The sequence below is a fragment of the Pundamilia nyererei genome, unplaced genomic scaffold (genome assembly GCF_000239375.1).
Source record: "Pundamilia nyererei isolate P.nyererei 1_Seehausen unplaced genomic scaffold, PunNye1.0 scaffold00199, whole genome shotgun sequence".
Lineage (NCBI taxonomy): Eukaryota > Metazoa > Chordata > Actinopteri > Cichliformes > Cichlidae > Pundamilia > Pundamilia nyererei.
In genome coordinates this window covers 1,016,726-1,037,393 of record NW_005187600.1, presented here as the reverse complement: position 1 = coordinate 1,037,393, position 20,668 = coordinate 1,016,726, and the positions used below count along the sequence as shown (strand labels likewise).

Genomic DNA, 20,668 nt, shown 5'->3' with positions numbered 1-20,668 from the left:
ATTAAAGTTGTTTAAAACTGCCTCTGGCTCCCGCATTGGAAAACCAAGCTGAATCCATTGTGAATGCCCTCTGAATGAGCCGTAGGTGTCTATCAATAGCCATGTATCGATCTTTCTCACAGTCGGCATTCGGTCCACCGTCGAGCTCCGTGGGCACCGTTGTGGAGTGTGCAGCCATCCTTTGCATGGAGTAGCGCTGCTCCTTTGTAGCAGTGAAGGGGGAGTGGAGCAATCTGATTCTTGTGAACTCAGCTCCTCCCATCGCTGCGACTGCGCAGTTCAATTTTTCACTTTTTTTTTTCACTCCTACTCTGGCTTCCGGACGCCAAGACAGAGCGCTGCCGCCGAATTTAAAGAGACAGGCTTTAGTTTTTTTTAAATACGAAAAACGGTAACCATTGTCTCTGGGCTTATTTTCCGATACTTCTTGCCTGGGCTCGTTTAATTCGATGGTGATGTTTCATCAAAGTCACCGAGAGTAGCAGGTTGTCTGTCATCAACCTTCATTCTGCTGGATTTCCCGTCCTTTTTTTTTTTTGCCTCTGTACCTAGACTGTCCAGCTAGGCAGAGTAGGGTTGCTTGCTGGCAGGCTGGCTTCCCGACCGAGAGCAAGGTTTGTCGGCTAGCCAACAACTGGAGGTAACGCCGAAGCTTCCCTCTTAAGTTGTGGTAGCGGCTCTCGAGCCTCCTGTCGCCGGGATAATGGCGAAGATTCAGGCGCACAGCACCGCGAAGCAAATAAACCAAATTCAAGACAAGCCTTACGTTATAACACAAAAGCAAGTGCAGCAGCAGCACTTCCAGAAGCTGAAGGTAAGGAGACAACGGACATGACAAGGGAAAAGTGGCTGAGAGTCAGAACCATTTTGTTCGTCGGATCATTGCATTGGATTTGAGGCTTTTTTCTCTTTCTCTCTTCTGTCGTCGAGAGTAGTGAAAGGAACGGCTGGCTAACGTTAGTTAGCTCGCTGGCCTATTAAAAGTAATTCATTGCTAAACAGCCTAACGTTAACATTTAATGTTGGATTTAGAAGCTATGTTTCGTTTAGTGGATGTGCGAGTGACAGTGGAGTGGCACAGTTAGTGGTACTTTCTCATTTGCCATATCAATAAGTGCTTCTGTGAGCAAACGTTAACTCAGACCTCGCTTGTGGGAAGTTCCTCCTTGTTCGTTTTTTCAGCCACCCGAACAAAGTGGAGGACGTCAGCCAGGCTAGCCAAGAACGGCTATTTCACTTCATTAGCAGCTTCAGTACACGTTTCTTTGTTATAGTAGTGTTTTAATATGTCGTACTGTTTTTGCCAACGCGACACTGTTGGCCGGGGACCAGCTGTGACTAAACATATTGTATAAATTTGTATGCGGGTAGGTGTTGCAAGTGTTGGTGGAGTTATTATCGTGAGTCGACTGGCTCCTGGCTAAACGTTAGCTACAACAACCCTCTTTAAGATGTGGACTATTTGTGACAATGGCTTGTGTGAAGACATTTTTCCCCCTTTAGCGCAACCTAAACTAGCCTAGCTGTGGTAGCGAAAGAAAGCAGTGGAGTAATGAACAAAAGCTGCCTGGTGTCTCTTGTGTATGCCCAGTTATTTATTTATTTTAGCGTTAGTTGTACAGCTTGTACTGCTAACCAGAGGATTTGTTGATGTTGCACTTTGGCTGATAGTGAACAAATCAGTCAGCATTCACGTAACTTCACGTATGCAGCACTGAAACAAATCTGTACGATGGGGCTACCTGTAATTTTATAGTACAAATCGGAAATAAATGCATTTATTAATAATGCAAAACGTAGCATTTGAAATCTATAAACAAGCTTTGTAGCTGTAAAATCATCCACCGTGAGCACCGTGGCTGGATTCTGGGGAAAATGCTGCTCCATACATCCAGCTGAGACTGCCTGTGCTTTGTTCTGTACTGATGTTTTTTCTTCCTCTTCTCCATGTTTAGGTTGAAGATGCCTTGTCATATCTGGACCAAGTCAAAATTCGTTTTGCGAATGACCCTGGGATATATAACAAGTTTCTCGACATCATGAAGGAGTTCAAGTCGCAGAGGTATCATTGGGCATTTATGCAAACAAACCACAAGTAACTACTACACAGGGAGCACACTGATTTCTGTTGTGCAGTTTTTAAGGGAGGTGGTCCAGATCCACTTTAAAATACAGTGGGATCTTCATTTACCCATACGCCACCAAGTCTTATGAAATTCAGCTTGATGGTTTTTGTATAATCTTGTGACCAACTGGCAGCTGTACTTCTGCCAGGGTGAAAACCAGAAGTAATGGGAGTTCTAGTAATGCATTCTTAATGACATACATTCCCATACATATTCTTTAGATGGTGAGTGTGCTGCTTGTTTATGGAGTTTCATTACGTTGTGCTGTTTAATCCTTGACTAGTTCTGTTTCACAATCTGGAGTTTATCAGTGCATATGAAACTGCACATAGCTTCTTACTGTAATTATGCAACTGGTATTATTATCTTGAAATGAAACGAGGACTAAAAGCAAATCCTCTTTGCTCCTTTTTCTTTAAAGCTAACATGTGTAGTGCTTATTAATAAGTTGTTTTCTGTTTTTGCTTTGTGGTGTTTGAGAGAAGTAGTTAATCAATCTTTCTCAACCAAACTTCTAAACTATCTGTATGTCTTCTGAAATAGCATCGACACACCGGGAGTGATAAACCGTGTATCACAACTGTTTCATGGACACCCAGACCTCGTCTTGGGCTTCAATGCCTTCTTGCCACCGGGGTATCGGATAGAGGTCCCTAAGAATGGGATGGCTTTCCTTCAGTCTCCTTTCTCTGCACAGGTAAGATGCTCTTTTTAAAGAGATATCAGATATAAGTAAAGCAATGTACAGCAGTGTATGCTGACAGCATTATATGTTTAAGACCACAGAACATCTTCGGAGGAAACAGGTGTGGCTCTACTGCCCTGAACTTCAGCTGAATGATCTACCTGAAAAAGCCCTCACGAAGATTTCACTACAAAATGTGACAGCAGCTTTGTAGTTTAACAAAATTTCAGCTGGAGTTCTGCTTCTTCCTGTGCATTTTTGGCTGAAACAAGCACTTAAATCTCATCACAAAGAGCCAAATATATACAAGTTGTATATAAAAAGAATTTCAGAGATTAGGAATCTATGTTAGACTTTAAAAGAATTTTACGGTGTGACACAAAAACGACTACACTGAGGAATTTGTAATGATTTCACTCTGTGGCATTTGGTCCGTGTCAGATTGAGTTAAACTTTTATATGTGTCAGCTCCTTCAGTTTCTGTGTACAATTTTATTATTTTAAAGTAAAAGCTGGGAACTAACTTCCAGGGATGTTTTGTTCTGAGAGATGGATCGTGCTTAGGTAGTGGATGGCAAGATAATGGGATTTGGGCAATCTTAGGTGTAATGTTAGTGTGACTTGGGATTTGCATCAGAACTACTTTCCTTTAATACTGACTTTAGATTACAAGTACATTCATATAAACATCCAGTCACTTTTCTTTCTGAACATTAGGCATAAAGTATGCATAATGCATGCGTTTCTTTTCTAAAACCTATGAAAGTTTATGTAAACTTTTTCTGTTAAATCATTTTAATATTTAGTGCTTTATGTTTACTGTGTACCTTTTGTCTACAATTACAATTGTTATTGTGTTATATAGAGTTTATACACTGCTAAGGGAGGGATTTAAAACGAACCCACAGAGCCAACTTATGTTTGAGTGTTTAATATTTCTGCAGCAACACAAGCACATTAAAGTTGGTTTACGTCATCATTTTAGCTGCACCTGCACCGGCATATACAAACAGATATTTCTCCCCAAGTCGTAAATAAACAGTCTTTTTCTTAATGCATCTCTGTGCAGGTATCCCCAAGCCCGCAGGGGAAGAGTCCTGTCGCTCCTGCTGTTGCTGCAACCTCGGGTAGCGCCTCTTCCTCTCACTCTGAAGTGGGACCTGCCCAGACCAGTGAAGTCAAGGTGGCCACAACAGAGCCCCTGTCTTCATCAGCAGCAGGACCTCCAGAGCCTCCCAGCAGACTTTCTCTTCCCCTGACCAGCAGAGAGAGCCAAAATCCAGCAGCCACCTCATCTGTGTCCCCGCCTGCCTCAGAGACGAGCCCTGTAGAATTTGATAGCGCCATCAGCTACGTCAACAAGATTAAAAACCGTTTCCTGGACCATCCAGAGATCTATAGAGCCTTCCTAGAAATTCTTCACACATATCAGGTACTGTAGAAGTAAGGCCATGAATACTGCATATTCATAGCATAAAAGGTGTTGGGTTTTTATTTGCAGTTTCTGAGTTTTGTTTTTATTTTGTGTGTGTGTGTCTCCCCTATATCTCTATAACATTTTAGAAGGAACAGCTGGAGGTGAAGGAGAGTCGAGGCAGTCGAGGCAGCAGTGGGATGACAGAAGATGAGGTGTTTTCTAAAGTTGCCAGTCTCTTCAAGGGACAAGAAGACCTGCTGGCTGAGTTTGGACAATTCTTGCCCGATGCCAAGAGATCACTGGTGAGTTGCGCAGCATAGACGGAGATTTCTGATGTTCCACTTGGGAAGGAGATGAAAATCTGCACAGTTTGAACAGAAACAATTTGCAGTCGGGCACGAAAGCAACATTTCTCATTTCCAGTTATTTTAACACAGTTTACAACAGTGACATTTTGTATATTTACGGCTCTGAAATGCCATCATGATAATATTCACACAGTTACAGTGAAGTGCCACTTTTGAACAGCTGAATATATAACTTGTCAAAAACGTTGTATTTCTGTCAGTCAGTTCTCTAAGAAGTTCCCAAAGTCCCAAGAAGTACTACTGAGCATTTTTTGCCCACGTGCCTCCTCTTCTGTAGTTCACAGGCAGTTCGCTCACCGGGGGGAAAGAGCAGCTGAAAAGAACAGAGGAAGAGGACACGATAACCAAACAGAACAAAAAGAGACCGAGGCCCATACTTCTCCAGCATATGTCCCCACTGCTCAAGGTAAGTTCTTCTCTCTTCAGCGGGTCAGTCAGTGAAAGAGACAAAAGCTGTGCATTATGAGCTCAAATGCTACGTTTTATGATTGTTTTTGCAACTTCATCATCTTGTGAAATAGGGTCTAAAATTCTGACGTATTCACAATTAATTAAAAACAAGAGAGAGAGAGAGGTGGAGCTTTGAAAGACACCATTCTTGTTACAGACGCTACAGAACGACTGTTACCCTTATGGACTTTTTATTTGCTTTTACTTTGGTAAATTTCTTTATTTTCATAATTGTTGAGTAACACAGTAACAGTTTAATTGAAGAGAACTTACTGAATACCAGTTTATTTTTAATCTGTTACATTGAGTCATTTCTATAAGTTAATGTGTTGCATGTAAGCCCCGTGATGTTTGTCATTTACTATTATGGACATTACAGCCTGCAACATGCTGGGCAAAATGTGTCTCACAAGCTTGTAACATAATTACAGAGTATTTGCATTCCTTTACTTCATTTCATCAGCACCAACTCATTTGCTAGAAAATAATTTTGTGTTGCACAACACAAACTTTTCTTTAAAAGTTTCAACAGCTGTTTGGGATTTTCCAAAAGCGGTCAAGTTTGTGATGTTCAGATTTTATTCTTCTCTTTATTTAGAAAAAAATGAAGTATTCCTGTACCAAAGATCAGTCCTTTGCTTCGGTTGGCAAACATGGAGTCTTAAGAGAATTTTCCTTCTTTGATAAGGTGAGGGATTATTCTTCTGGGCTGTAATTCTGGATTTTATTTATTTAATTTTTTATACTAAATTTTTAATCCCATAATGTTTTTTCTTTTTGTTTCTTTTTGTTTTTAACTGAAACTTTTTTTTATTTTTTAAAGTGATTGAGCGAATTTTATTGTCAACCCAACTGTCGTTTAGGTTCGTCGCCTGTTTAAAAGCCAGGAAGTATATGAGAACTTCCTGCGCTGCATCGCCTTGTTTAACCAAGAAGTCGTTTCAGGAGCCGAGCTGCTGCAGCTTGTTACTCCTTTCTTGGGGTGAGTGGATGGAAAGAATTTTGAGATGGATAGAAAGAGACAAACTAAAGTGGAAATGGTTTATGATGCTAATATCCAGTGTTAGTGAAGCAAATGGCAACAAATATTAAGACATTGTTTGTTTTCAGATATGACATTCAGGTCAACTTTACAAATTTGAAAGTTATCTCTAAATGGTCGTCACAGGGCTTTTTATACTAGCTGAAAATACCAGATGTACTTCAGTTATCTGTCATTAATAATTTTGTCCATATCCTTGCAGGAAGTTTCCTGAACTGTACACACAGTTCAAGTCATTTCTCGGGGACAAAGAGCTCTCTCATGCTGTGTCAGGGCTGTCGGATCGTTACATGGAGGGAGGAGGGGGCAGGGAGGTGGATTATGCCTCCTGCAAGCGCCTGGGGTCCAGCTATAGAGCACTGCCCAAGACCTACCAGCAGCCTAAATGCAGTGGGCGCACGGCCTTATGCAAGGAGGTATATCTACTTAAGAGTTTACCAAACAAAGACCACTGCGTCATTCATTTCTTAAAGTTATCTGTGTGCATTTGAGCCCCTTTCATCTGTTCCTTATTATTTCTTTGACAGCATCTTAACATGTTGGCTTGATGTCTGAATTTAAATGTTTATTTTTTTTCAACATAGCACAAGTTTGAACTGCATGCATAGAAACTGATGTCTAGATACGCACAATATTATGATTCCTGTTATCTTTGCATGCCTCTTTTGTGCCTTTGTCCCTCGCTCAGCTCACCTAAGAACGTCATTGTTTTTGAGGACTCCCTAAACCTCACATAACATGAGGGGGTGGGCGAGGTTGCCAACTTAAGTTTCTGTCTCACACCTTCAGGCTGCCAAATATGAGGATGTCTCGAAGCTCTTCCTTTATGAAAACAGCTGCTGTTAGTAAGCTCTTATGCACACAGGGCTGAATCTTGCTGACAAGTTTTTCTTTCTTTTCTTTCTTTTTTTTGTTTTTACCCCACATTTATTTCATCATCAACCCTGGTTGATAAACATCAGTCCATAAGTTACAGCTTGCATGCTTTTAGCTGCTTGAGGTAAACGCGCAGGCTTTTACAAAATCACATCTTGAGTGTCGACTTTCCCTCTTTAAGTTTGTTTGACTTGAATATTAAATTACAAATTTGATCAACTTAACATTGAATTGTTCAAGTTCGCAAGTGATGAATCGGTGTTGTCTACATGTAACACGCAACCAGTGTTGGTCAAGTTACTTGAAAAAAGTAATCAGTAACTAATTACTGATTACTTCCCCCAAAAAGTAGTCCTGTTACTTTACTGATTACTTATTTTCAAAAGTAATTAGTTACTTAGTTACTTTTTAAAAACACGATTTACAACCTGAGTAGGTGATAAAGTGATAGATCTTTCAGCCCAATTCTACTTTTTCTGCATAATCCATCATACAAAATTTATTCAATTGGAAAGTTTTTTTTTTAAACTTGTTTTATTAGTTTTAATCTTTTAACTTTATGCATCAAGCAAAGATTTAATTATCTGCAACATTCTCTGACTGGAAGAAATTAGTTTAACATTTAAACCTATTTTCTGCACATTCCAGCACATAAAATAAAATATTTTTTGTGTTTACACTCAGTCTTTCAAATAGATGCAAGTAAAACACAGCAGAAAATAAATAAAGTCAAAGACTCAGCGGTCCTGTTGCTCTATTTTCACCTGTAAAGCAGGACTAGGGTAGGCGGAGGGTTACCCTGGTGCAGGTGTGCCGCGGTCAGTGGAAGAATCCGCGAGTTTCTCTGTGAGTTTCCCATTACGTCATAGCTACTCGGTGCTTGTTGGAAGTTTAGGGGTTTTTTCGCTGTAAAAAGAAGTTTTCTTCCCACGCACAGCGGACACTAATGTTTTTGTCACTTTTTATGGAATCAAACTCAAAGTAAGGTCAGTACTTCCACGCTTTAAACGCTGCACGCTCATACTCTCTCTGCACTCGATATGTGATCCATTGTTGATCTGCACACAGCTGCACCATGCCATTTTGAATCTGTATAACGCCGATGGGAACAGCTTGACAGGCATAAAATAGTATTTCTAGGCCAGCAAGTCAATTCCTAAAAAGCTATTAGCAGAAACTTGTCACTTCTCAGTATGGTGTGCAGTGTGTCCGCAAAAAAGTTTGAGGGAAGTGGAAAACCGGACAGGTTGCAGACAAAATGAGTGTCAAACCTAAACAATTCTCTACAGTAGATGAACAATATCTGAAAGTCATGTCCTTAAGAAAATAAAATCCAGCAAAGACTTGACATGGAACCTTTCAGTTGATCATCTAACCCTATCCCTGATCAGTATCTAACAGAAAATAACACTATAAATTATTCCCTTTTCAAAACTCTGAATAACCACAGTGATGTACAAGACTCTGACCTCATATGCCACTTTATGCATCACTGATGTAACGTTTTGCAGATATGGTGAATATCTTGTGGAGCACATCATTGCTCTCTTTCTGATTGTTGTGGGCGTGTCTGAATGAAGCTGCGAGTCAGTCTTCCCACATTTTCTCACACTTTATTGCCACCTGTATTTTAGTGAAATGGTGGGAAACCAACGGGGGGAAAGTGTATTGCTTGTGCATGTGTTTCTGTCTCGAGTGCAAACTACACAAAAACAGGAACTCTGTTTTGAAAATGTTGACCCATGGCAAAAGGTTACACATGCAGTTAGGAGCACATGTATACACAGACGTACTGTTTGCTCAGTAGTATGCACATCGTGTGACCACCTAATAGAAACTTTGACCCTACTGCCATATTAGGATTGTAACTTCAGAAGCGTCTATTACTTAGCAGTCATCAGGAGCATGTTGAGGGAAAGAAATCCTAATTAATGGCCTGGTAACTGGTAGTGGATTATGGTTATGCAGAATCAGATGAGTACAGTAAGGACAGGGAGGCAGTATGTAGCTTAAATATGTTTTTCCTTTTCTCATAGAAAAGTTTCAAATAACAAAGGCAGCATATGTACAAGTAATCGCTGAGGCTCAGCCTGCAGGCTGCTTTGAACCTTTCCTGCATACCCCTAAAATATGCCTTCTTGATAAGGCGTTCTGTCAGCACGGCAGCCTCACGTACCCTCTCTTCAAATATTTTGTGTGTGAGGGGCACCCAATCAGTAGAAAGATGCCTTAAAGGGATCTGTGCTACAGCAGATTGATCAGGCGATCATATTGTAACTTAATTATACTTTCTGAAGTCCAGAGTAAAAATATCAAGGTGCATAAAAAGCAATCTTTAAAGTGTTACCACAGAAAAGTGTGCTGGCATGAAAACTTGTGTTTTTATCTGTATGTGTGCAGGTATTGAATGACACCTGGGTGTCTTTCCCCTCCTGGTCGGAAGATTCAACCTTTGTTAGCTCCAAGAAGACTCCTTATGAGGAGCAGCTGCATCGCTGTGAGGATGAAAGATTTGAGGTATGTGCATCTTAATGTTAGCGTTTTTAACAAGTAGTAAATATATTTGGTGACCCCGAGGATGTTTTATTCTTAAACACATATATCGCGTGGTGCTAAGCTTTAGAAGATGCCCTCTAAAAGCCGTCTCTAACACTTATTCTTTAGTTGGATGTTGTTCTGGAGACAAACTTGGCCACCATCAGAGTCCTAGAGAGTGTCCAGAAGAAGCTTTCTCGCCTCTCACCAGAGGACCAGGACCGATTCAGATTAGACGACTGCCTGGGCGGCACCTCTGAGGTCATCCAGCGTCGTGCGGTGTATCGTATCTATGGCGACAAAGCCCCTGAGATCATCGAGGGACTGAAGAGGAGTCCTGCTACTGCTGTGCCTGTGGTGCTGAAGAGGTCAGGACAATCTCTTTATCTCAGAATTCCCCAGTGACGTCTGACATGTGCAGACACTTTAAGCATTATAGCCACAATATTCTTTCATATGCATATGAAATAGCAGGATGTTGAACCAACACATCTAATGTTTACATCACTGTGGCTATAGAAGGAAAACTGTTGATTATACTTCTGTTTACATGACCAGCTGAGAGATTTAAGCAAGTGACAATATGATGGGAATATTCAGCTGCTGACAGCGTGAGCAAGATCCTTGTATCAACATGGAGGTCTTTGTGCACCCTGCTACACGAATAGTGCTTTCCGAAGAACTGCCTTTTTCCTTCCAGTCTAACATGTGAAAAAACAAACGCACTGTGGTGACAAAATAGATTCAACTACATGAATGTTTTTTTTAGGCATCAACTTTAAAGCTTTTCTTTCCTCTCCAGGTTGAAAGCTAAGGAGGAAGAGTGGCGAGAGGCCCAGCAGGGTTTCAATAAGATTTGGAGGGAGCAGTACGAGAAGGCCTACCTGAAGTCCCTCGACCACCAAGGAGTCAACTTCAAACAGAACGATATGAAGGCCCTGCGGTCGAAAAGTCTTCTTAATGAGATTGAAAGCATCTACGACGAGGTAAACACTCCTCTATTCGCGACCTTGAATGGTGATGAAAAGATAAGGAGGTGTGAAGCCTGATATAGCAGTCCTGCATAATCGCTTTTGTATAATCATAAGAAGAGTCAGACTCAGTGAGAGGGTATAAAAGCGTTCATTATAGTGTAACCTGACTATTATCCTCTCACATTTTCTAAAATTTAAAAAGATTATTCTGGTGCTTACAGTTCATCAGTCAGGTGCACAACATGCGTCACCTGACTGAAGTTTCACATTTGACATTTTAACTTGTTCAAACTTCTGATGGTTCTTTAGGATTTCGCGTCCACGTTGACGTTACTAAAGTGGACCTGTTGAGGTCTGTATACGTGATGGGTAATCCCTATGAGCCAAAATCCCTGGGCAAAGCTCTGACCACCAGCCCCGCCTCCTGCTGTTCAAACCTTTTGTTTGTCATGGACAGCCAATTAGAGGACAGCTAACTTATGAGGAAGGTGGGCTTAAAGGGGGAGGGGCTAAAACAGTTTTTCCAGACAGGAGATGAGTTGAGGGCCTGAACTGAAATAAATTAACATTATTAGGAATTGTGAGTATGCAAAGCTACTCTAGTAGCATTTGTAGTAAGAACAGAGCTATATAATTTTGCTTAAGTGGCTTTGCTCTAACACCATGGCTCATAATGAAGATGGTGTGTTTCAGTCAAAGGACATTGAGTGCAGGTGGGGGTTTCTTTGTTGAAGGGATTTGTCAGAGGTCAGTGAAACCTCTTGGTGTCAAAGGTTTCCGTATTTCTGCTTGGCCTGTAGGAGTTTCCTTCTGCTGTCTGATTTTCTTCTTTTTACCTCAGCGTCAGGAGCAGAGCACGGAAGAAGGTGGTGTTGGCCAGCAAAGCCGTAATGGTTCAGCCTCATCCAGTGAACCTCACATGGTGTTTACTTATGAGGACAAACAAATCCTGGAGGATGCTGCCTCACTCATCATCTACCACGTTAAACGACAACCAACTATTCACAAAGATGACAAGGACCACATCAAACGCATCATCCAGCACTTTGTCCCAGACTTGTTCTTCTCCCGCCGCGGCGAGCTCAGTGATACTGAAGAATGGACGGATGAGGAGGCTGAGCTGGAAGAGGGAGGCGATAAAGGAGGAGGTGGAACCGCCACCACCGCAGCAGGCGGAGGAGGAAATGGTAATAATGCATCAGGAGCAGCAGTCAGCAGTTGTCAGTCTCAACCCCAACCTGTCCAATCACAGTCCCAGACCCAGTCCCAACCGCAGCAGCAGCTCAACGGTGATTCCAGGAGGAGGCGCTGCAGCCCATCCCAACCTGCAGAAAACGAAGCCTTGACCACCTCAAGCAGCATAAGCCAGCCTGCTGGATCCACACCGACCCCGGGGTCTACACCTATGGAGATGAGCTCGGGTGCAGCCGGGGAGAAGGTGGACCTTCGTGACCCCGAAGCAGAGCACCAAAAGGAGCTGGATGGTGTCTACAACCTGTTTTTTGTCAACAACAACTGGTATTTCTTTTTGCGGCTGCACCAGACTCTGTGTTCGCGGCTGCTGCGGGTTTACCGACAAGCAGAACGGCAGCTGCTGGAGCATCGAGCTGAGCAGAGCAGAGAGAGGCTGCTGATGGCAGAGGGACGGAGGGAAAAGGCGTGTGACCTCGCTATGGAGCTCCGCCTCAAGCAGCCCAGTAAGTCCAGTCTATGTTTACAGTTACTCACATCTTTACAGTCGTCAGGTGTTTGATTTTTAAGTGGGGTTGGTCAGCTGTGATGTAGACAGGTAAGCTCAGTGTGGGTGGCTTTATTCCAGATCACTGAGCAATAATCACACGCTGTAATATACAAGTTACTTCATCAAGACGATTAGATAATTAGCTTCAATAAATGTGCACTGAATCAGAATGTGCTTTTAAATTGGTGTCAGTCACACTGTTAAATAAGATTAATGTTTGCTAAAGGGAATGATGTTCCAGATATGTTGAAACATTTCTCAGTGTTTAAAACAGCACGGCAATAAAATAACGTTTGAAAAATGATCGTTCTGCTAATGCTACGTGTCAACCTTTATTTAGTTGACTTTGTTCAGAATCTGAGTGTTGTAGTAGCGTTGTTGTGTTTTGTTTAGGGAAGAAATCTGTGGTGAAAGACTTTTTGATACTCTGAACAGATTTGCAGGACCTGTATGGACCAGTTAAAGGCACTTTTATAAAAGTCTGTTTAGGACTAGGTTTACTGGTTATCAAAAACAAACTAAATTCTTGTTCAGCATATTACAAGCTGTACATGTAGAGTGTCTTAGGCCACAATATGACATTCCTTGTAATATAAGACACAGAAAAGCCTCTTGTTTGAGAAACTTTCTAATATTTAGTCATTTTAACCGATAGTTTCTGATAACTGACTTGTTGCTGCAACCCTTCTTCAGATCAGAAGAATCTGTTCTTCAAACACACATCAGGCCTGCCTTTTGTAAATAACTGCTTTTGGTTGCTGGGACAGGGTCTCCACTAGGCCTGCACAATAAATCGAACTGATCAAAGAAACCCCTTTACACATTTGACCAGTCGAATAGAGCGCTTCACGGCATTAGCCAATCAAATGGATTAGAGGCCCGCCTCCTACTCAGGTGGGGAGCGAACAACGCTGCAGCACCGAGTCAGAGTTGTAATGGCTGAGAGCGAGACGCATGACGAGAACGCTACTGACTATATACTCGTGGCTAAAAAAAAAAAAGTACCTCGCTTATTTGGAGGTACTTTGGATTTGATAAAGACGACGTTCTCCAAACACAGGTGCTCTGCAACACTTGCCGAACACTCGTGGCAACCACCAGAGGAAACACGACTCCACCATCATCTTCGACACAACCACAGAGAACAGTTTGAAGAGTTCCAGAAAGACCGGGCTAGCCAAACAAAGGTCGCTAATGTTAAGACAAAGAGCGCCGCAGTCCAACAGCCGTCTCTGTATCAGAGTTTTTCAAGTGGAACTCCTTATGAGAAAACGTCGAAGCGCTACAAAGAAATAACAGAGGCCATTACACATTTTTTTGGCTAAAGACATGATGCCTATAAATACAGTTAGCAGAGAGGGCTTCACCAGTCATAAAGTGGACCAGAGATACCGCATCCCCTCACGAAACTACTTTTCCCATGTCGCCATTCCACAAATGTACGAAACATGCCGCAAGACCGTCACGTTTGAACTGAGCCAAGCTGAAAACTACGCAACAACTACAGACCTATGATCAAGTCGTACAACGGAGCCATATATGAGCTTCACAGTGCACTTCCTCACCGTAGACCCTGAACTGAAAACACGGTGTCTAGAGACTGTGTGTTTTCCAGACTCTCACACTAGTGAAAATACAGCCCGTGTATCACGTGAGGTGCTGGCCAGCTGGGATCTTAAAGAAGACCGACAAGTGTGTTATGTTTATTCAAAACGAATTCTAGAGACCGGGAAGGATGTCTTTCAGAATTCAAGCCTCAGACAGTTTCAATGTTAAAGTGCACTTTGGTGTTACTCTGCTAATACAGCAGCTTTCTTTAAATAAAACTGTTGCAGTAAAACAGAAATTATGTATTTGTTTTTTTGTTTTGCTATTTATTTTATCGCAAGTCATATCGTTATCGCAATATTGATCACAGTTATCGCACATCGCAGGTTTTCCTAGTATCGTGCAGCCCTAGTCTCCACTGCACATCCACACGGATAAGCTGCTCTAACAAAAGTGCTGTCCTTCCCCTTCCACAGGTGAGGTGGAGTTAGAGGAGTATTACCCAGCTTTCCTCGATATGGTGCGCAGTTTGCTTGATGGCAACCTGGACTCTACACAATATGAGGACACGCTGAGGGAGATGTTCACCATCCACGCCTATATCGGCTTCACCATCGACAAAGTCATCCACAACATCATCCGACAGGTAAACAGTTTCACACACAAGTTAATTCTCTAAGTCCCGTGACTCTGTAATGTGAACACTGGCATATTCTAATATTTACCTCTCTGACTAAAGTTGCAGCACCTGGTGAGCGACGAGGTGTGTCTGCAAGTGGTTGAGCTTTACCTGGCTGAGAGGAAACGAGGGGCAGCCGGGGGAAACCTGTCCTCACAGTGTGTTAGAGCAGCTTGGGAGACCAGCTACCAGTGGAAAGCTGAGCGAGTGATGGCCGAAGAGAACTGCTTCAAGGTGAGCGCAGTGGGTTAAACGCTTGGCCCTGACACACAGCTGTTGTTTGAAGTAGTGAAACTATTTCAGATTATCCTTCTCTGCAGTAAAAATGTGCTGCTCTGCGATTTCACAGGACGGTAAAAATTTCAGAAGACTAGATGTACCCATAAAAGGAAAGTGCATCACTTAAGCTGTTTTTGTAAAGGAATGTTTTACGGACAGCGATCGTGATTGTAGGAAAACAGAAGCCAGCTCACTCCTCCAGTCCAAGGATTCATTCTTTACATTTTTCTCGTGCTGTTCGAGGCCTTTGGTGCAGTCGATTGAAATTTCACCTTCCAACTAATGACTGAGATTTAACTACGTTTTTGTGGACCTGAAATTATTTTATGACAGCCAGCTGTACCACAGCGTGATAAACACGTTTACACTTCAATGTAATCAGATGCTACCTTTCTCTGGTACTAACGCTTTGATAACAGCTGTTGAATACTTGATTACCGGTTGTAGAAGAATGGAAATGCTTTTCTGGGATCGAAACAGTTTGCTTGCTTTGTTTTTGTTTTGTTTTTAAAGATGTTATTGTTCAATTGAGAAAACAGCACGGTGTTCAGTAATTTTATCTTTTTAAATTTTAATTTTATCTGCATGCTAGGGATGAGAAACGCTGTACTACTGACCGCACAGTATAACACTTTTGTGAGGAGGGTGGGGGGAGATGTGGTGTATTATTGTTATTGGGGCAGGGATAGCTCAGTAGGTAGAGTGGTGGCCCCATGATCGGAAGGTTGGTGGTTCGAATCCCCTGAACTGCTCCCCTACACACTGCTCCCTGGGCGCCCGATGGCTGCCCACTGCTTCACTGGGTGAACGGGTTAAATGCAGAGAGGAATTTCCCCACGGGGATCAATAAAGTATACTTTCTTAAATGATGCGTATAATATGGCACAGTTCTACTGAGAACCAAGAACGCTACAACATCTCGGCTTCTCTTTGGTTGGGTGCAGACTGTTTTTAATTTCTCTCCCAGATATCTGGGAGCTGCTGTCCATCTTTGACTCAAGAGGAATTCATTGCGTTTATGTCCATTCGTGCAGGAACTTTACTACACAGAGCAAAAGATTTTGTGTGTGAAACAATGCAGATGTGCTTGTGTGCATTTCTACCAAAACAACGCAAACCTGATGATGATGTTGTAGGTAGACAGATGGGAAATGAGCCAGAGCTCGGTTCAAAGCGGACGAAATATAACAAAATGATCCGAACAGCAGAATGAGAATCACAGACAGTTTTGTTTCTAACACTGTTTGCTTCACTACAAAGACGTTCAATGAAGGTGAACCAACAGCAGCCAAAAAACCCCCATAAAGGCCTTCAATAGTCTAGTTGCTCCAAATATGTTTGGTACTGCCCCTCAGTGACCGTACACAGCTATAACATTCAGACTGTGGTCTGCCGAGCTCCACGCAGCCACGTGGGGCCTTTAGTTTGGGAAATTACAGTCAAGTCGGGGCGACCGTGGCTCAGGGGGTTGGGAAGCGCATCTGTAACCGGAAGGTCGCCAGTTCGATCCCCGGGCTCTCTGTCCTGGTTGTTGTGTCCTTGGGCAAGACACTTTACCCTACCGCCTACTGGTGATGGCCAGAGGGGCCAATGGCGTGATATGGCAGCGAATGAATAGTAGTGGCATTGTAAAGCGCTTTGGGTGCCTTGAAAAGCACTATATAAATCCAATTTATTATTATTATTATTATTATTATTATTATTATTAAGTAATTGTTTGAGTAAAGCAGAGGCCTTTGTCACACGTTTGGGTCATAGTTTTGATTCAGGTGTAGTGAGGTCATTCAAACATGGGTGTTTCGTTTTTGTCATCAGGTGATGTTTATTCAAAACAAGGGTCAAGTGACAATGACCATCGAGCTGCTGGACACTGAGGAGGCCCAGGCTGATGACCCGCTAGATGTTCAGGTAAACACTTATTTATTAACCATTTCTAAACTTGTTTAAATGCCAGAAACTTGGAAATGAATAACTGGACTTTGATTAAACACGCTGGAACTTTCCTCTGTTAGTGCCTGTCGAGCTACATGGAGCAGTTTGTAGGAACAGAGTCCAGTCTGTGCTCTCAAGCAGAGGGCTACTTCTTCAAGCCCGTATTTCTGCCCAGGTATGACAGATGTTTCTACTGTTTCTACTTATGTGGCAGTATAAATAACAGCAGAATAAAGGTGTGACAGTGGAAATGAATCTGTAATATATTATATTTCATTATACTTGGAAAGAGAAACCAAAGTGCACACCTCCTGCGTTACGCGTCTTATTTTTAATAAACGTTGTGCTGTGATGGTGCATTTCTTTTGTGTATTAGACTAGACAGAATTTGTTCAACTAAAAATCAAGTAAAACTTGCAAAACTGTGTCCCCAAATAGATTTTGATTGATTTCATGTTTTTATGTTTGGCTCGTTGTGCCTCAGCTGGTAGCATTATGGGAACGCTCTGTTAAAGGTATCTGATGACAGATCTGCTGTCATCTCAGATAACATTTGTAAAGATCAACAGGGTATAACGGATGTCTTTCAGGAACCCTGAGAATATGTCATGGCAGTTTTTGTAATCCGCACCGTGTCTCCATTTTTTTCAGGAACCTGCGCCGTTTTCGCCGCTGGCAAGTGCGACAGGTGGAGGCGATGCGCTGCAGGAGAGAGTGGCACCGCCAGCTGGGCGTGGAAAACGCCGGCAGTCTCGACTGTCGTTTTAAACTCAACACTCACAAGATGGTGTTTGTCATGAACTCTGAGGACTACATGTACCGCAGAGGGGCCCTCGTCAAGGCCAGGAAGGTAGGCTGGCATCTAAGTTTAAATTTAGACATCCGTCCTCCGCGTGGGTCTCGTCAGAGCTCTGCTGAAGAAAAGAAATCCAACCCTGCTAGTTTTCTGCTTGTTAAATCCGGTTTTGTCTCTCAGTGACAAGTCTCTGACAGTTTGTCTTCTTCCTTCACAGTCGCAGCACAGAGTGGCAGCGAGCCAGCACGAACGCTTCGACAAGTGGCACCAGAGCTGGCTGACCAATCACGTTGCAGCCTCGGCTGAACGCTCCGTACAGAACTGGCTAATGGGCGAAGACGAGGAGGATCTCATCCCCTGCAAGACTACCTGCCTCTCGACTGAAGTGAAGGGGCAGATGGTCAACAGATACCAGGTTCATTACAGCGGTAGCAAAGCCCCTTCTTCACCGTAGAGGCCTGCACAGAGATGGACAGTAATGCGTGCACACACACACAGACACACACACACACACACACAGGTAAATGCATGAATGCAAAGGACATACGTACACTAAACACAGACATAAACAGCTGCAGTCGTGTCTCCACGACGTGCTCGCTCACTCACTCTGACTCACGGATGAAGAAACTGGCAGAAACGCAGTGAGTCAGTGAGCGAGCGAGAGGAGTGACGATGTGGGGACGAGGGCCAACAGACAGTGAAGTAATCAACGAGAGCCAGCTCGGCCCTGATTGGCTGCACGAGTGGAACGCACCGGGAAGAACGGAGTTCATCATCCTCAGCATCTTTATCATTCAAGCTTCTGTGGTGGCAGTAACGTTAATAAGGCTGACGGCTGAGTCAGCTGATCAGGTGAGGACTAATGAGATCATGGGATTTGTTTGAGAAATGTGAATGTCTGTTTGTTTTTCTTTTTCTTTTTTTTCTTTTTTTTTTTTAAGTCAAATGTAGTTTTTAGCCTCTAAAGCCGGAGAGCCTGCCTGTGGGTCGGTTGGTTGGTTTCTGTGTGTTTATATGGGGAGATTATGGTAAACGTGTGTATGTATGTGTATCCTGCTCTCTTCATTTTTGTCTAATTGTAGGCCCACTGCAGGCTCTGCAACTATAGTAAATGCGTTATTACTGTATGTGCATATATATACACACAACAGGGATCCTGTATTTTTATATATGCATCTACACATCTAAAGATCATGTGGTTCTCTACAGTGTTTGCTGTCAGCCAACTCTTGATGTTTGTTGTTTATTTTTTTGTATTTCCCCCTTTTTTGTGTTGTAGCTAAACAAGTTATCACTGGGGCAACAATGAGTCCTTAAGATTAATTGGTTTAATATTAATGAAGATCAAATTATGTATCATATTCATCACCAAATGTTTAATTTTTGCATTGTTCTTTTTTTTGCATACTGACATTGAAAATAAAATCGAAATATCAGTGTTAAAATAGAATGTATAACATTTATCCTGTATCAGTTATCATAAAATAAACAACCTAGTTGTGAACTTCTTAGATGTTGACTAGCAGCTTGTTTGTCGTTGAGTTTAACCAACACAGCCTCGCCGACGCAAATCAGTCACTGTTGAGGAGTGTCTGTGTGCGCAGATGGAGCCTGTAAAGAGGAGATAATCTGACAGACCAAAAAACCTGGAGCTCAAACGACAATGGTAGAAACCTGCAGCTGCTTCGATAACTAAAGAGTCATTTATTTTTAAAGGTATGTGCAAAAGTTTTGACAGTCACAAAACAGAATCTGTTGTCATTTCTTAGTGGAAATCTATGAAAAATGCCAAAGATGAAACAGTTTGACAGGCATGAAATAGTAACAAACTAAGTGATCAAAGAATATCTGTGTCATTTAGAAAATTGAGGAAACTAGATGAGTAAAAAAGAGATCTACAAAAAACTGCATACAGTAGATGACCTGAAACAGGACCTGAGAGAACATCTGGCCCTTCAGTTGATCCATCTACTGTTCACCAAAGCTTGGTTAGAAATGGCTTCAGAGAAAATATGGATATAAAGAAGCAATTATTAAGGACGGGAACAGGGCTGAGGTATGCCGAATTACATAAGTACTGGAGCAAAAATCAACAGCTGAGGCTGAATTTGACTTTTTGGGTTAAAAATCCTTGTCTTTATGCCCAAATATGGCTATAGGCTGTGTCACGATCTGAGGCAGACTGAAGCCAGTGGTGTTGCGGATCTTGTCAAGCTTGATGGATTGATGAACAAAAAAAAGTGCCACCAGATTTTAATCATGTAAAACCATCTGCAAGGCATCTGATTATTAATGGCTTCATTTTTCAGCATGACAGTGACCCCAAACATACTGACAGTGCAGTAAAAGCATAGCTCAACAGAACAAAGGCAGCCAACATCCAAAGAAGAGCTCTGAACGTCCTCTAAGGAGCCTGCAGAACTATTCCTGAACACTTACAGAATTAAGAGAGTTCAGACTGGGTGCCAAATATAGACTTTAAGCTCATTAGAAACGCACAAACTCTGTTTGCCTTTTACACTGTTTGTACAAGCTTCAATAAATTACTGGACCGATTTCCCATTTTCGGAGCAAAATGGAAAGAAATGAGACTTTTGCACAATTCTGTATTTAAATAAGAATAATCATTGTCCGCTTTTCCAACAAAACAAAATATAATGGGTCCGGTAGTTTTGTTACAAATTAAATCGTTAAATGTTCCTCAGATGTATCTGGGTAAACTGGTCACATGACACGCAAACACTGACGCAGTGCCGCGGTGGCTTCCAAAGTTAGAAATAAACATTTTTCCCCTGAAGGGGAGAAAAACTGCTGCGATGCTTCAGCTGGATTATGAGAGCTTTTTACATGATGATTCAACAAAGTTCACCGTGTTCTCCTTTGATTTTAGTGGGGGCTTTCTCTCTGCCAACAAGCGTGATTTTCATGCTTCTCAATGATTCATTTCTCCTGGTTGGCACGCTGAATGTGACGGCGTCTGTCTGCCCGCTGGGAATTAAAAGAAAGAAAAGAGAGAAAGACCTCAAATCCCCAAAGGCTGCCAGCGCCTGTTGGACAGACCTACATAAGCGCAAGAGCGGGTGAAGAATCAACTTCAAAACCGCACAATACAGTGCAGACATGAAACGAGCACGAATCCTAAAATGCAAAAGGAACCAAAGAACACTGTTAAAGTGCAGAAACGAACCATAATGCATGTGTGCTGAGGTTTATTTCT

General features: G+C 42.3%; 1 protein-coding gene across 2 annotated transcripts; it reads left to right on the top strand.

Moving 5' to 3' along the window:
- The first annotated feature begins 39 nt into the window (after positions 1 to 39).
- sin3b (SIN3 transcription regulator family member B) lies at positions 40 to 18,952 on the top strand. Of its 2 annotated transcripts, none has more exons than XM_005747547.2 (19): positions 40 to 814; positions 1,956 to 2,062; positions 2,670 to 2,823; positions 3,881 to 4,243; positions 4,375 to 4,530; positions 4,874 to 5,002; positions 5,645 to 5,734; positions 5,910 to 6,028; positions 6,291 to 6,504; positions 9,365 to 9,481; positions 9,629 to 9,867; positions 10,302 to 10,485; positions 11,315 to 12,170; positions 14,239 to 14,408; positions 14,502 to 14,675; positions 16,536 to 16,628; positions 16,733 to 16,827; positions 17,304 to 17,502; positions 17,666 to 18,952. In XM_005747547.2, the coding sequence occupies exons 1-19, from the start codon at positions 704 to 706 to the stop codon at positions 17,900 to 17,902; spliced, it is 3,807 nt and encodes a 1,268-aa protein (XP_005747604.1). In that variant the 5' UTR covers positions 40 to 703; the 3' UTR covers positions 17,903 to 18,952. The 2 variants fall into 2 exon arrangements, with proteins under 2 accessions (XP_005747604.1, XP_005747605.1); XM_005747548.1 differs by lacking the exon at positions 40 to 814 and adding an exon at positions 1,192 to 1,367.
- The last annotated feature ends 1,716 nt before the right edge of the window (positions 18,953 to 20,668 follow it).

Bases quoted from the DNA above. Each gene is read 5' to 3' on its own strand.
- sin3b (XM_005747547.2), top strand. From the start codon at position 704: ATGGCGAAGATTCAGGCGCACAGCACCGCGAAGCAAATAAACCAAATT. The intron at 4,531-4,873 runs GTGAGTTGCGCA...CCTCTTCTGTAG, and splicing joins CCGATGCCAAGAGATCACTG to TTCACAGGCAGTTCGCTCAC. The intron at 14,676-16,535 runs GTGAGCGCAGTG...TTTTGTCATCAG, and splicing joins CCGAAGAGAACTGCTTCAAG to GTGATGTTTATTCAAAACAA.